Source organism: Nomascus leucogenys, chromosome 10, assembly GCF_006542625.1.
Source record: "Nomascus leucogenys isolate Asia chromosome 10, Asia_NLE_v1, whole genome shotgun sequence".
Classification (NCBI taxonomy): domain Eukaryota; kingdom Metazoa; phylum Chordata; class Mammalia; order Primates; family Hylobatidae; genus Nomascus; species Nomascus leucogenys.
In genome coordinates this window covers 68,920,486-68,935,797 of record NC_044390.1, presented here as the reverse complement: position 1 = coordinate 68,935,797, position 15,312 = coordinate 68,920,486, and the positions used below count along the sequence as shown (strand labels likewise).

The 15,312-nt window shown below is 40.7% G+C and overlaps 1 protein-coding gene and 1 pseudogene across 1 annotated transcript in view; both read left to right on the top strand.

The window, feature by feature from the left end:
• The window catches only part of GNPTAB (N-acetylglucosamine-1-phosphate transferase subunits alpha and beta), an 86,191-nt gene that overhangs the window by 25,265 nt on the left and 45,614 nt on the right, over positions 1–15,312 (top strand). Inside the window, exon 2 of the mRNA XM_030821276.1 lies at positions 9,101–9,186. Within this exon, the coding sequence (XP_030677136.1) occupies positions 9,101–9,186 (86 nt within the window). The remainder of the gene's footprint in view (positions 1–9,100; positions 9,187–15,312) is intronic.
• LOC115837097 lies at positions 9,331–9,447 on the top strand (annotated as a pseudogene).

Here is a 15,312-nt window from a genome sequence, read left to right as displayed (position 1 = left end):
GAGACCAACCTGGGTAATGTGGTGAAACCCCGTCTCTATAAAAAATCCAAAAATTAGCCAGACGTAGTGATGTGCACCTGTAGTCCTGGCTACGCAGGAGGCTGAGATGGGAGGATTGCTTGAGCCCTGGGCTCAGTACATCAAGGCTGCAGTGAAACTTGATGACGTGACTGCACTCCAGCCTGGGTGACAGAGCAAGACCCTGTCTCAAAACAAAAACAAAAACATTCTTTTCACCTTTTATGACTTTTTAGCATTTCAAATTCATTTTTTAAAAGGCCTCTTCTTGGTGTATTTTAAAAATATTTTTAGGTAACTGTGTGAAATAAAATTCATTTGTTAGTGGAGGTAAATACAATGTTTCATAAACAGATATTGTGCAAAACTTCATTTCAATAAACTTTTTTATGACAATTTTGCAAAAATAAAATTTGAAAATCTCAATTTGACTAGTTTGGCTTCTGGTTTACTAATTATACTAAAAGTATATACCAAGTTAAACCATTTTTTGTTCATATGTTGGGTTTTTTTTTCACATGATATATTTTAATTATTTGTTTCATATTTGTCTCCCCAGTAGTCTGGGAGCCACTTGTGGGTTGTAATAAGTTCAGTGTTGTACCATAATTTTAATACCTTATACATCCTATAGTACTTTGTAGTTGTCAGAATATTTTAATATATTAATATATCAGCTCACTTGAATTTTCTAACAACCGTTAGGGGATAAGATAGTATTATTTAAATTTTACAGTTGAAATTTAGGGTTAAGTTGACTTGTCTAAAATCACAAAACTGGAGCTTAGGTCCAGTTGTTCTGACTTGCCACCTTGTGTATTTTTGTGACAGTCTTTAAGGTTTGAATAGCTCTAGCACTAATCAAACTTAGTGCCGTGACCAAAATCTATATTTCTCTTTGGCGCATTGTGGTGACCACTAACTGCATGTGGCTATTGAGCGCTTGAAATGTGGCTAGGTGATTAAGGTAGTGAATTTCTTATATTATTTAGTTTACGTTTTAAATAATGACTTGTGGCCAGATACCATATTGGACAGTGCAGGTCTACCCTCATAGGTAGAATAACTATTTGCCAGGACATCATAACAAGAACTCAAACATTGGCTGCAGAGTAGGGCACTGGATTTAAAGTTCTTCCTGTAGAATTCGGTGATTCTGAAAACTGAGCAATAAAACAAGCAACCTAGATATATTCAGAAAGTCGGTTTGAATACTTTTTGAAAGTATTTTTGGTAGTTCGTTGGTTCTTTTTTTTTTTTTTCTCTCTCTCTTTTCCTTTTAGCCAAGTGTGATTGCTAAGGGTTCTTTTTGTTTTCTTTTAGATATGACTTTTATATAGTAGAGTGCATTGTCAAAGCACTATTTTGTTTTGTTTTGTTTTTTTGAGACAGTCTCTCTCTGTCACCCAGGCTGTAGTGCAGTGATGCTGATCTTGGTTCACCGTAACCTCCGGCTCCTGGGCTCAAGCAATTCTCCTGCCAGTAAGTGCTACCAGGCTTGGCTAACTTTAAAAAAAAATTTTTTTTTTTTAATAGAGACAAGGTCTTACTATATTGCCCAGACTGGTCTTGAACTTCCAGGCTCAAGTGATCCTCCCGCCTCAGCCTCCCAAAGTACTGGGATTACAGGCACGAGCCACCATGCCTAGCCAGTATTTTTAATTCTGACTTCTAATACAATTTTCTTCCCTCCTCCCCAAGTGGCAAACGCATCCTTCCTTTTTCTCCACTCCTTTATTTCCGTAAAAATCTCAGCTCGCTCTCTGTGGAAAAGTATGTCATGATTATTCCTTTTGTCTAACAGTGTTTATTTTAATCTGTACTCATTTAAAAGCTACACAGTAGTCCTACATCATTTCATGCGAATAAATGATTAATCCTTAACAGGAATGTCAGCTCCTTGAGGACAGAGCCCTGATTTCCGTTTTGTCTTCCTTAAAAAATCTGTTATGTTGTGTGTCTATTGCCATACAGAATCCAAAGAGGGTAGGCATGGTCTAGAAAAATGTCTGAGTTTAATTAGTGTTTGGCTAAATAGTGGTCATCCATCTTCGGTTTGAATCATTTCCTTTAATTTATTTGAAGAGAAGAAATCATTCCTGTGTTAATAACCATTGAGCTCCTAATTTTTTAAAGTTGTGCTTTATCGCACTAAGCCACTTTGCATCAGGAAAACGCGTGTCTTTAATCAAATGTGATTAGAAATGCTTCTGGCGATCAGCAGATTTTACTTCCTGATTAATATCATAGGAGGAGGAGGTTTAGTAGAAAAGATAAAGCATAAAATATCTTTAATATATCTTAGTCTTTCTTTTAGTGCCTCAATGCAAAACAAATTTTGTTTTCAGAAACTAAGAAGACTTTTTGTAATCTAGGAACATAGTACATTTATCTTTTCTTTTTCCTTTGTCGGAGGGAAGACAAGATTAGAGGGACCTTGATTCTGAGGCAGCTTCTAACGCCTGTTGGCATGTTAAAGTGCCAGTCTTTGGGGTATCACTTTCTGAGTCTACTTGCTGGACTTTTGAGGCTTTTTTTTTTTTTTAAACTCAGCCTAATTCCCTGGACATTCATTAAAGTTGATGAGAGATTCCATCTTTTTCAGCACTCTTTTCAAGTCCTGGCTTCTTACAGAAGTGGCGTAGCCCAGGAGGTCTCCTCATGGTGTTATGTCTGGGAGTCTCCATCTGCTGTAACTGGAGATTAAGGATTTTAGTGGTTTTCTTTTTAGTATTGTCCTCAAGGGTGCTGGCAAGCTGATTTGCCAAATTAACTAGATCAGAGGTGGGCACAGTTTCCCATTCTGTTCGGGCCCTTTTGACAAGCTGAGAGAGTTCTTGAGAAAGGCTGTTCACTAACATGGAATAAAAGGCTACTTGAGTAGATTTAACATTTTCTTTAAATACAGCCAGGAGCCTACTGTAATAGTTGTACATTAGGTTCTTTCTTGGGCACAGGCCTGGAGATTTTTCCAGTCTAAGGCTTTAGGAAGAGCCTCGAGAATAGACTTGTGGAGTGTTTTTTTTTTTCTTCTGTGCCTTTGACTCTATCCATAGTCTTTAGAGGTGTTTTTGTCTAAATCCCCCTCAGGATCATGGCAGTGAGACTTGACCATCCAGTGTTGTGCCTTACCTTCACTGACAAGAATGTGAACCACCTACTGTGGGTCAGAAAAACCTGGCTGATAACCCTAAGTTACTATGTTGAATTAATCAGCAAATTGGTGAGGGTCCCCAGTAACCTCTGGAAGTTCCCTGGCAATGGCATGAAGTTCAGCCTTGCTCCAAAGAACAAAATAAATTTGGGGTCTAGAGGAATTGTCAATGAGTTTAATTTTCATTTCTTGCTGGGCACGGTGGCTCACGCCTGTAATCCCAGCACTTTGGGAGGCCGAGGCGGGCGGATCACGAGGTCAGGAGATCGAGACCATCCTGGCCAACACGGTGAAACCCCGTCTCTACTAAAAAATACAAAAAATTAGCCGGGCGAGGTGGCGGGCGCCTGTAGTCCCAGCTACGCGGGAGGCTGAGGCAGGAGAATGGCGTGAACCCCGGGGGGCGGAGCCTGCAGTGAGCCGAGATCGCGCCACTGCACTCCAGCCTGGGTGAAAGAGCGAGACTCCGTCTCAAAAAAAATTTTTTTTCATTTCTTTCTTTCTTCTTTCCTCTCCTTTTTTTTTTTTTTTTTTTTAAGAGACAGGGTCTTGCTCTGTCATCCGGGCTCGAGTGTACTGGTAGATCATGGCTCACTTCAGCCTCCAACTCTTGGGCTAAAGTGATCCTCCCACCTTACCCTCCCAAGTAGCTGGGACTACAGGCATGCACCGTGCCCGGCTAATTGATTTTTGTTTGTTTGTTTGTTTTGAGACAGGATCTCAGTATGTTGCTCAGGCTGGCCATGAACTCCTGACTTCAAGCCATCCTCCAGCCTTGGCCTCCTGAGTAGCTGGACTCCAGGTGTGCACCACCATGCCTGGCTAATTAAAAAAAAAATTTTTTTTTTTGAAGAGGCAAGGTCTTACTGTGTTGCCCCAGCTGGTCTCGAATGCCCAACTTCAAGCGATCCTCCCTTCTTGGCCTTGCAAAATGCTGGAATTACAGACATGAGCCACCATACTCAGGCTAGTTTAACCAAATTGTTTTATTTTTATTTTTTTCCTTCATACAGCCTCCTTTAACTTTAAAGGGACAGATTTTGGTGGGCCAGAGAAAGGAGAACAGAGAAAAAACAAGGAAAGGGAAGTCTCATCTGTTCCAGAGAGGAAAGAGTTTGGGTCCTTAAGGCCTTGTTGTTTTTTTAATTTTTTTCCAGTTTTTTTTTTTTTTTTTTTTTGAGACAGGGTCTCTTTCTGTCACCCAGGCTAGAGTGCAGTGGCACAGTAAATGCGCACTGCAACTTCCACCTCCTAGGCTCAAGCGATTCTCCCGCTTTAGCCTCCCAGCTAGCTGAGACTACAGGCACATCCCACCACGCCCGGCTAATTTTTTGGTGTTGTAGAGACAGGGTTTTGCCGTGTTGCCTATGCTGGTCTCGAACTCCTGGGCTCAAGTGATCCACCCACCTCTGCCTCCCAAAGTGCTGGGATTAAAGGTATGAGCAACTATGCCTGGCCTTTTTTTTTTTTTTGAGACAGGATCTCTTTCTGTCACCTAGGCTAGAGTGTAGTGATGCAGTCATGGCTCACTGCAGCTTCCACCTCTTGGGCTCAAACAATTCTCCAGACTCAGCCTCCTGAGTAGCTGGGACTACAGGTGTGTGCCACCATGCCTGGCCAAGTTTTTATTTTTTGTAGAGATGAGGTCTCACTATGTTACCTAGGCTGGTCTTGAACTCCTGGCCTCAAGTGATTCTCCCAACTCAGCCTCCGAAAGTGCTGGCTTAACAGGCATCAGCCACCTGGCTCTTGTTTTTTCTTAACTGTTTATCTTAATTAATTTTGAGATTGTGTCTTGTAAAGAGGCAATTTTAGGATCCTGAGTGTGCTTAGAATCTTCAAGGTACCAATTAAAGTATGCCTCCCACTCAGATTTTTAATTATAGGGCTGCTGTCTTCTATTTGTCTTTTTTTTTTCTTTTGAGATGGAGTTTCACTCTGTCACCCAGGTTAGAGTGCAGTGGCACGATCTCAGCTCACTGCAACTTCCGCCTCCCAGGTTCAAGCGATTCTCCTGCCTTAGCCTCCCTAGTAGCTGGGATTACGGGCAACTGCCACCACGCATGGCTGATTTTTTTTTTTTTTTTGTATTTTTAGTAGTAATGGGGTTTCACCATGTTGGCTAGGCTGATCTTGAACTCCTGACCTCAAGTGATCCTCCTTCCACGGCCTCCCAAAGCGCTGGGATTACAGGCATGAGCCACTGCGCCTGGCCCTAATTTTGTTCTAAGAAAGACAAGTTTGCGGACCCAAAAGGTCTCCAGGATGGCCATCCAAATTAGTTTTGATGTTCTCTATCCATTGATTTAAAAGTTCACAAGAGATCATAATTTTTTTTTAATTAAAAAATTTTTTATAATACGGAAAAAATAGAGACGAGGTCTCACTGTGTTGCTCAAGCTGGTCTTGAGCTCCTGGGCTCAGGCGATCCTCCCAATTCATCCTCCCAAAGTGCTAGGACTACAGGTGTGAGCCACCACACCTGGCCAAAGATTGTAATTTTTGAACATGTAGCTAGCTGGCAGAGGTCCCAGGAGGGGGACTATGATTGCATGCTTTAGCATTTTAGGATCCCATTCTGCTTCTCATTAATCTCCCAAGAGCAAAATAAGAACCTTATAAGCCCTGTCAGGGGATGTTTGGGGTTTGGACCAGTGTCCAACAAACTAAAGTACGCGTACAAGTGTATGGAAACAAGTCAGAACAAAACCAAAACCAAAAGTTCTCTCTTTTGGGGTTCTCTTCTACAACGTTGGCAATTCTTTCCATAGAGTACCATGTGTAATGAGAATTAAAGATCTTTATGCCCCTCCCCTTCCCTCCCACCCCCACCCCAAATCTAGAGGCTGATTAGAGATGCTGTGTTTTGGGGCAAGTAGACCACTTCAGTGCCTTCAATGTTGAACTCATGAGGTTCTGGGTGGCCATGGGCATTGTCCAATCAAAAGAACTTTAAAAGGCCGTACCCTACTGGCAAGTACTTCCTGACTTTAGAGACAATGCATCCAAGGAACCAATCCAGTAAAAGAACTCTTGTTCAGGTCTTCTTGTACAACCAGAACACTGACTTTTGGTGTTAATCTTTTTCCATCAAGCCTTGGGGGTTAGCAGCATTACAGGTAAGGAAAGCCCAACAGCATTTGCACAAAACAGTAGAGTCAGCCTGTCCCTTCCTTTCCCACTTTAAATCCTGATGGCTCACTTCTCTTCCTTACTAATAAATGTTCTTTGTCACATTTTTCCCATGATTAAATTTCATCTATATTAAAAACATGTTCAGGCAGATATCCTTTCTCATGGATGATTTTCTTTGGGAACTGATCTTCTGCCTTTTGGTCTGCAGAAGGTGCATCTCCTGTTATCTTGACATTTTTAAGCCAAATCTCTTTTTAAAATGATCAAACCATTCTTTGCTGGCATTACATTCTCTTGCTTTAGACCCTTATTGTCCTTTTGCTTTAAGTTGTTATCTAACAACTTTGCTTTTACTTGCATTATGTTAGTCTGTAGGTATGTGTTTCTTATAGCAATTCTGGACCCACATTAAAGTGCATTTTCAATACAAGATAAAGAGGCATTTAGCAAAAAATGCAGTTTTCGAGCTGGCAGTGACAGCTTCATAATTTTTCATTGCCTTTTTTTAAAAACAATGATTCTTAGCTAAATTCTTTTGTCTTGAAATGGCCAGCAACCACTGCTGCAGACCTCAATCTATGGTACGTGTCAAACCATTCAGCTTTTTCTTGTAATGACATGACTTTCCTCTGCTTCTTGGGAGCACTTCCATCAGCACTAGTGGCACTTTCTAAGAGTCCCATGATGTTCTTCGCAGTTTACGGTATTGCACTAAATATGAAAAATACATAAGAAACATGAGAGATCACTTTTTACCGCAACATGCAGTTTACTAGAGAGACAAACTGCTCATGTGGAGATAATTAGTGTCACTACAGATACTCGCAACACGTGAGCTCGCTGCAATAGTAACAGGAGGTGGGTACAAAATTATTTTAGTACAGTATATACTAAAGTTGATTTTATTCAGTTATGATTTATTGCTGCATTTTTATGTTTGTTTACATCTCAATTGCAAACAGTACCATGTACAATCTGTGTTTGTATAAGTTTTGATACATTTTAACTTTTTATAATATAATAGATTTGTGTAAGTTCTGGATAATGAAAACAGAAGTGGTAGGTACAGCTTCCATGATGTCTCCTTAAAGGTGGGGCATGTCTTTCCCTTTCCTTTCTGCAGCTGGAATGAATTCTAAATGCCTAGGCCCTACAGCCCATCTGAATGTAGCAGGGATACTTCTTAGGGGCAGTGGAATAGGATGCTGGAGGAAGCCTGGGCAGGAAGGAGGACATGTGGAATAGAAGGAAAGGACACACAGAAAGATTAGATAGAAGAGAATGAGCTGGCAAAGGAGATGGAAAAGGAGCCACCAGGGCGACAGGAGGGAAAACCAATAAAACATTTCCACAAAGAGGAACTGGGCAACTGCTATGAATACTTGAGTAAGGGATGAGGAAAATGCTGTTGAGTTTGACAATGTGGGGGCCTTGGTAAGGCCACTAAAGTGGTGAAAACATAAGTGATACTGGAGTGAGCTGAAGGATGAATGGGAAAGCAGGAGATGACCTTGAAAGGGACAGAAAATGTGGGGTAGAGGGACTTACTGGAATGGATATGGAGTGAAGGGAAGGTGTTCCCAAGGTACGGGAACATGTTTGTGTGCCAATGGGAATAATCCTACTGAAAGGAAAAGAGAGGCAAGGTCTTGAGAACACACAAGTTGATGAGATCCAGAGCAAATAGAGATTGGATGTCTGTAAGGTGGAGGGACACTTCCTCTATGGTAAGAGAAATGAAAAAGAAAATGGGATATATGTGTGGGTAGGTTTCTAGATTTAGGGTGCAAACATGAGAGAACTTCATCTAAAGCTTTCCATTTTCTCCTGAAATATTTAGCAAGGTCGTTAGCTGAAACCTCACAGGTAATAAGGTCCTTATCCTCCCATATCTTGTCAGTCCCTTATGTTTGTTGGTTTTTTGTTTTTTTGAGATGGAGTCTCGCTCTGTTGCCCAGGCTGGAGTGCAGTGGCACGATCTTGGCTTACTGCAACCTATGCCTCCCAGGTTCAAGCAATTCTCCTGTCTCAGCCTCCCGAGTAGCTGGGATTACTGGCTCACGTCTCCATGCCCAGCTAATTTTTTGTATTTTAGTAGAGACGGGGTTTCACCGTGTTGCCCAGGCTGGTCTTGAACTCCTGAGCTCAGGGAATCCACCCTCCTCAGCCTCCCAAAGTGCTAGGATTACAGGCCTGAGCCACCATGCCCAGCCTGTCCCTTCTGTTTCTGCTTGTGTTTGTAAATGCTCTGAGAAGAGTCTTTCCTAAACTTTAGATGGATTCTGTAACTGCCTTAAAATCCTTCAGTGCTTCCAAAGCACAGAAGGCACGTCACGCTTAGGGCCCAGCTTTCTTTCCTAGACCCATTTCTCAACAATTATCTACCTGTCATCTGGACAAAGCCAGCCACACAGTTGCCCTGAAACAATTTGCCCTTGCTGCTTCTCAGCCTTCCAGCATGCTCTTCCAACTGGCTGGCCCTGTCCTTTTTTCCCTACCTGGTGAACTCATTCTTCAAGACCCATTTCAAATACCACATCCTTTTAAACCTCCTTGATTCCGCTACCCCATTCCAAGCGTGGTGAGACACTAAGTGTTTTAGTTTGTCTGTGTCAGGAACTGTAGCTTATTCACCTGGATCTAACATGATGTATGTGGTAGGCAGTAAGTGAATACATGAATTTTGATTGCTTTACCCATTTCTCTAGCAATTCTAATGAAATTAAAATGAAATGAAAGTTATATACTCTTAGTCTTTGATGCGAAGAAAACGTTTCTTTTTCTTTGTTCTAGGTGGTTCTGGAATGGAGCCGAGATCAATACCATGTTTTGTTTGATTCCTATAGAGACAATATTGCTGGAAAGTCCTTTCAGAATCGGTAAGATCTATTTTGGAGAAATCTATTTTTTGGACCTAAATCATAAGTCATGAAATAGCTCTCCTGTAAATATGACAGTTTAAGGGGTCTGAGTTATAGATATGGTTTAACTTACTCAAGAGTATGCCGATCTGATGTGTTCACTTTAGCAGCACATATACTAAAAAAAAAAAAAAAAATTGGAACGATACAGAGAAGATTAGTGTGGCCCCTGTGCAAGGGTGACACACCAATTCATGAAGTATTCCATAAAATATTTTTTTAAAATAAGGAAAGAAAAAAATATGTCCATCTGAAGAAAAGTGTGTTCACCACATTTTGTGGGTGAAAAATCTGATTCACAGAGAGTAATCCCACCTTGTAGTTTATTGGGTACCTTAAATTGCATGATTGCATTTTCTGTCTCCCCAGGTCTGTGAAGTAAAGGGAATTTCATCCCCCTGTAGGATGAGGAAACCAGGTGGCTACTACACAGCCAGTTTCTGAGCCCTGGCCAGAATTCTGTTGACAGCATCCTGTGAACTGGGACCACTTCCCAGTAACCACTGGGGCTGAACCCCACTCCATTGGTCACTCTTGCTGCTTATCTGTGAGGGAGGAGCAAACAGCCTCATACCTCATAGTGTGGGTCTTTCTCTTGGAAGGCCAAGCTTCTTAGTGCCGCCATTCTGGAATGCAGCCTTCACCATTTCTTGTCTTTGGGGATTTTTTTTCCTCTTCACAAGACAGGCCTCAGAATGGAAGCAATTTTTTTTCAATACCCACCTTCCGTTTTTGCAGATAAAATGAATCACACAAGTCCTTTCTGGTTTTTGTTTCTGTCTTCTCACTATTTTTTTGGTTTGTTTTAGAAAATGTAGTCATTTCATTATAAAAGGTGCTTATTTATTTTATTTTATTTTTATTTTTTTTGGAGACAGAGTTGCACTCTCACCCAGGCTGGAGTGCAGTGGCACGATTTCGGCTTACTGCAACCTCCGCCTCCCGGGTTCAAGCGATTCTCCTGCCTTAGCCTCCCGAGTAGCTGCGATTACAGGGCATGCACCACCACGCACAGCTAATTTTTGTATTTTTAGTAGAGACAGAGTTTCGCCATGTTGGCCAGGCTGGTCTCAAACTCCTGACCTCAGGTGATCCACCCGCCTCGGCTTCCCAAAGTGCTGAGGTTACAGGCATGAACCACTGCTCTCAGCCTATTGTCATTTTAAAATGAATTAAGTATTTTTAAAATGTTTCAGTTTTATTTTCAAGTATGGCAAATATGGATAATTATAACCTTATAAACTAAAGCACTTTGGGGTCCATAATAATTTTTTAATTTTAAGGGACCAATCAGTAAAAGTTTGAGGACCATTCCTTAATATAGCAGTTCTGAAACTTTAGCTTGCAGTGGAGGGCTTAAGAAAATAACAGTTACTTCCCAGCCCAGAGTTTCTGCATCTGTAGGTCTCAGAGGGGTTCTGAGAATTTGCACTTCTACCAAACTTCCTGGTGATACCAAAGTTGCTGGTCTGGTGCCCCCACTGTGAAAACTACTGCATTAAAGGATTTTAATTTTCACTTTAACAAGTTAATTTCCCTAAGGAAAGTTCTAAATTGATTAACTTTTTAAAATCAGATATTTATTGATTTGTACCTTATGCTGTGCCACGTGCAGATGGTGCACAGATGCATAGATCCCTGCCCTGAAGGAGCTTCAAACCTTTTTAAAAATTTTTAAATTAATTTTAAAAATTAATTCATTACTTATTTATTTTTAGAGATGAGGTCTTACTGTGTTGCCCAGGCTGGTTGCAAACTCCTGGACTCAAGCAGTCCTCCCATCTTGACCTCCCAAAGTGATGGGATTAAAGGGATGAGTCACCATGCCCAGCTGCTTTAAACTTTTAGAAAACTAGCTTATTAGAAAATGCAGATTTTGAGGTCAGCAGTTTTAATCAAACACTCTTGTTCTCTTTCTAAAGAAGTTTAGAAAGTTGTACTAAAATATGGTTTGATTTTTATGTAGGCATATATTCAAAATTTTGATGATGACAAATAAATGGATCATATATAACATTTCACATGGTCTAATATATTTTAAGATACCATAACATTGATATATTTTCATTATTTTGCTAGTTTCTCTACAAATTTTTTATTTTAAAAATTTTTTTATTTTAATAGAGGTGGGGTCTTGCTGTATTGCCCAGGCTGCTCTCGAACTCCTGACTTCAAGCGATCCTCTTACCTCATCCTCCCAAAGTGTTAAGATAACAGGTGTGAGCCACCATGCTTGGCCAGTATAAATCTTTTAAGGTTTGCTGAATGCCTCCAAGTCAGTGGTGAAACTACCCACTGCTACAATTGAGGCTCATGTCATCTGATGGGATATAGATGATCTGTTAGATAGAACTCCACCAGAAACTGGGCCCAACATAATGAAACCACCTGGTCATTCGACCAACCCAAATAAAGTCCTACCAAAAAATTAGCCAGGGCGGTGGTGGGTGCCTATAATCCCAGCTACTTGGGAGGCTGAGGCAGGGAGAATTGGTTGAACCTGGGAGGCATGGGTTGCAGTGAGCTGAGATGGCACCACTGCACTCCAGCCTGGGCAACAGAGCGAGACTCTATCTCTAAATAAGTAAGTAAGTAAGTAAATAAATAAATAAATAAATAAATAAGTAAGTAAGACAAAATACTATTTAAGTTCTCTGTTTTCTCACCTACTTTATAGAATGTAGAACCAAGGGACTGTTAAGTGGCTTTAATATTCACTTAAACTAAACAGTGATTAAAATGAAAGTTGTGTCAGTGTCATCGCTGCTTTGGTTCTGAGTTATGAGTGACTTAGTTTTCAGCTCCAAGATAAAGCATTCCTTCTCATCTGTGAACCAAGATAGTGGTCTGGTGGTTAGAATGAAAGATTCAGAGTGTGACCATGTCTAATAGGAAAACAACTGACTCATTGACCTCGTGCAGATCACACAATCTCCTTCCATTTGTCAGTTTCACCAAAGTTAAATTGATCATGTAATACATACAGTATATTATGTTTTAATCAGCTAAATATATATGATATTAAAAATATTTAATAGCAGATGATTACTTTTACAGGAAAACTTAAGATGTAATTCTTCTCTCCTTTAACCTTTTCTTTTAAAAACACATCACTGAAGCAGTTTTTTAAAATTTATTTTTAGTCTGAGCATAAATCACCTGGGAGGTTGGGAATGAGATGACCTTGGATAATTTACATGTGGGCAGTGTGAGGCAGATGGATTTTTTTTTAGATGAGAAAGACTGATATATATGATAAAAGAATGAACTAATAGGCAACAAATATGTATTAAACCCCACCCACGTAGGAGGAACTATTCTAGGCCCTAGGCATATAGTGGTGAATGAAATGAACTCATTGGCCTTATATAGAATTGGCATTTTGGTGGGGAAAAAAAGTGAAGTATATAACCTACATATAAATCAGTGGTTCCCAAAGTGCAATTTCTGGACCAGCAACATCAGCATTACCTGAGAGCTTGTGAGAAAAGGAAATTCTACAAACACTAGAATTTATTTATTGATAAATTCAGAAAAACCCTAGATAGGGAAACCTTTGCAAATCATTACAGTAGGGAGAGAGAGCCTGAAGATGTAGGAAAGAGAGAAAATAATGAAGCAGGGCACAGAATGCATGATAACATTTCTGCCCTAGAGATATTCCATCTAGTGGAAGATAGGGCTGCATGGAAAATAGCACAGCACAGTATGATCAGGATTCCTTACAGTCCAAAGTAGTGTGGAAGCTGCATTTTAAGCTATAGATTCTCTTTGTGAGGGGTGAGGGAAGGGAGGGAATTGAGGACGGATGAGGTGGTTAAAGGAAGCATGAAAGAAAGAATGTTCTAGACAGAAGGAAAAGCATGTTCAAAGGTACAAAGTCCTGCAAGTTCATTTCATCTTTGGACAAGGGTATACAATTGGATCATCCAGAACACAAGGTGCAGGTTATGAAGGACTTTGGACCTTATTCTGCAGGCAGTAGTAAAGCTTGACAAGACAGTTGGTAAATACTCCGCTATCACATATGCCAGAGAATAAGGTGATTCCTTTTTTTCCTGATGAAGCTCTGGAATTCTGTTATCTCTTTGACCTTTGTCTTCAACTATTCTCTTCCATTTGCTCTCTCCCCTCTGCTCAGGGGACTTGGCCTCTGGGTCCTTGAACAAGCAAGATATGTGCCTGCCTCAGGGCATTTGCATTTGGTGTTTCCTTTCTCTGGCACCTTCTTCTCTCAGTTACCCACCTGGCTGGCTTCCTCACTTCCTTCATATCTTTGCTGAAATGTCACCTTCTTGTTGAGGCCATCTCTGATCTCCCTATTTAAAACCGACCACCCCCCCAACCCTATAGGCACTCTTTCTATCCCCATTTGCTGCTTGACTCTCTCCACAACATTTAACATCATCTGACTTTATTTATTTGATTTACTTCCTGTCTTCTCCCTTCTGGAATGTAAGCTCCATGAAGGCACAGATTTGGGCTTTGTTTTATTTACTGCTGAAACCCTAGCACCTAGAACAGTACCTAGCACATACTAAGTGCTAAATAAGAATTATTCAGTGAATGGATAAACTCATCCAGTTATCTCCCCTACTTCTTGTAAGCTAAAAGTTGTTGTCATTTCTTTGTATTTTTTCATTCCATAATTCAAAAGATTTATCCACCAAATGGCATTTATTTTCCCACGAGATAATATGGTAGCAACTGAAAGTCTAGGCTGTGCCTGGGCTGTGAGGAGGACAAAAGGAGGGTATGCTTTGGTCCTTGGCCTAAAAATAAAACTGCAAAATCCATACGGTTTCTTGGAAAGTTCTAAACTTGAAATAGCACTATTTAAAGCAAATTTGTCCAACCTGTGGGCCGCATGTGGCCAAGGATGGCTTTGAATGTGGCCCAACACAAATTTGTAAACTTTCTTAAAACATGATGAGTTTTTTTTTTTGCGTGCGTGTGTGTGTGTGTGTGTGTGTGTGTGTGTGTTTTAGCTCATCTACTATCTTTAGTGTTAGTGTATTTTACGTGTGGCCCAAGACAATTCTTCTCCCACTGTGGCCCAGGGAAGCCGAAAGATTGGACACCCCTGACCTAAAATAACGTCAGCACCCAGATGTACACATGAACTCCTGTGTCGTAAGTCAGAGTGGCATGCATCCAGGCATGCCCCTGAAAGATGGGTAGGTTTTTGGTAAGTGAGAGAAAAGGGAAGAGTGCTTTTGGCAGGGATAAAATCTGGGTAAAATCACTAAGGTGAGGCTTAAACAACATACTCAAGAATCAAAAGCCTGCCTGACTCTTTATTATGAGGATAAGATGATCAGGAAGAAATGGTGCAAGTTCAGGAAGGTCTTCTGTACTAGTGTCTCATATGTCAACAAATACTTATTGGACACCTATGTGTGAGGCACTCTTCTCATTGCTCGGATACTTTAGAGAACAAAGCAGGAAAGTTTTCTGCTTTCTTGGAGCTTACATTCTAGCAGATGGCCACACATAATTAATGGAATGGGTTACAAGTTAATTATTTAATATGTTAGAAAAGTAGTAAGTGCTGTAAAAAAAAAAAAAGGAAAAGCAGAGATGAGGCTGGGGAGGGTCTGGGCTTGTGGGGAGCAAGGCACAAGAAGGCTACAGCATTAAGTCTTCATCATGGACTTGGTCTTCATCGTGGGTTTTGATAACTTTTTTTGTAATTTGTTCTTTTTTTTTAGAGACAAGGCCTCTATCTGTCGCCCAGGCTGGAGTGCAGTGGTACGATCATAGCTCACTGCAGTCCCACCTCAGCCTTCTGAGTAGCTGGGACTACAGATGCACACCACCATACCCAGCTGATTTTTAAAATTTTTTGTAGAGACAGGTTCTCACTATGTTGCCCAGGCTGGTCTCAAACTCCTGGGCTCAAGCGATCCTCCCACCTTGGCCTCCCAAAGTGCTGTGGTTATAGGTGTGAGCCACTGTGCAGAGCCTGTAATTTTGTTCTTTAAACTTCTAATTTATTTTCTATGTTTGACTGCATTTGCATCCCATCTCCCTTGTTTGCTAAATTATGAGAACAGGCAGTTTAATGTAAACTGAGCTTCCAAG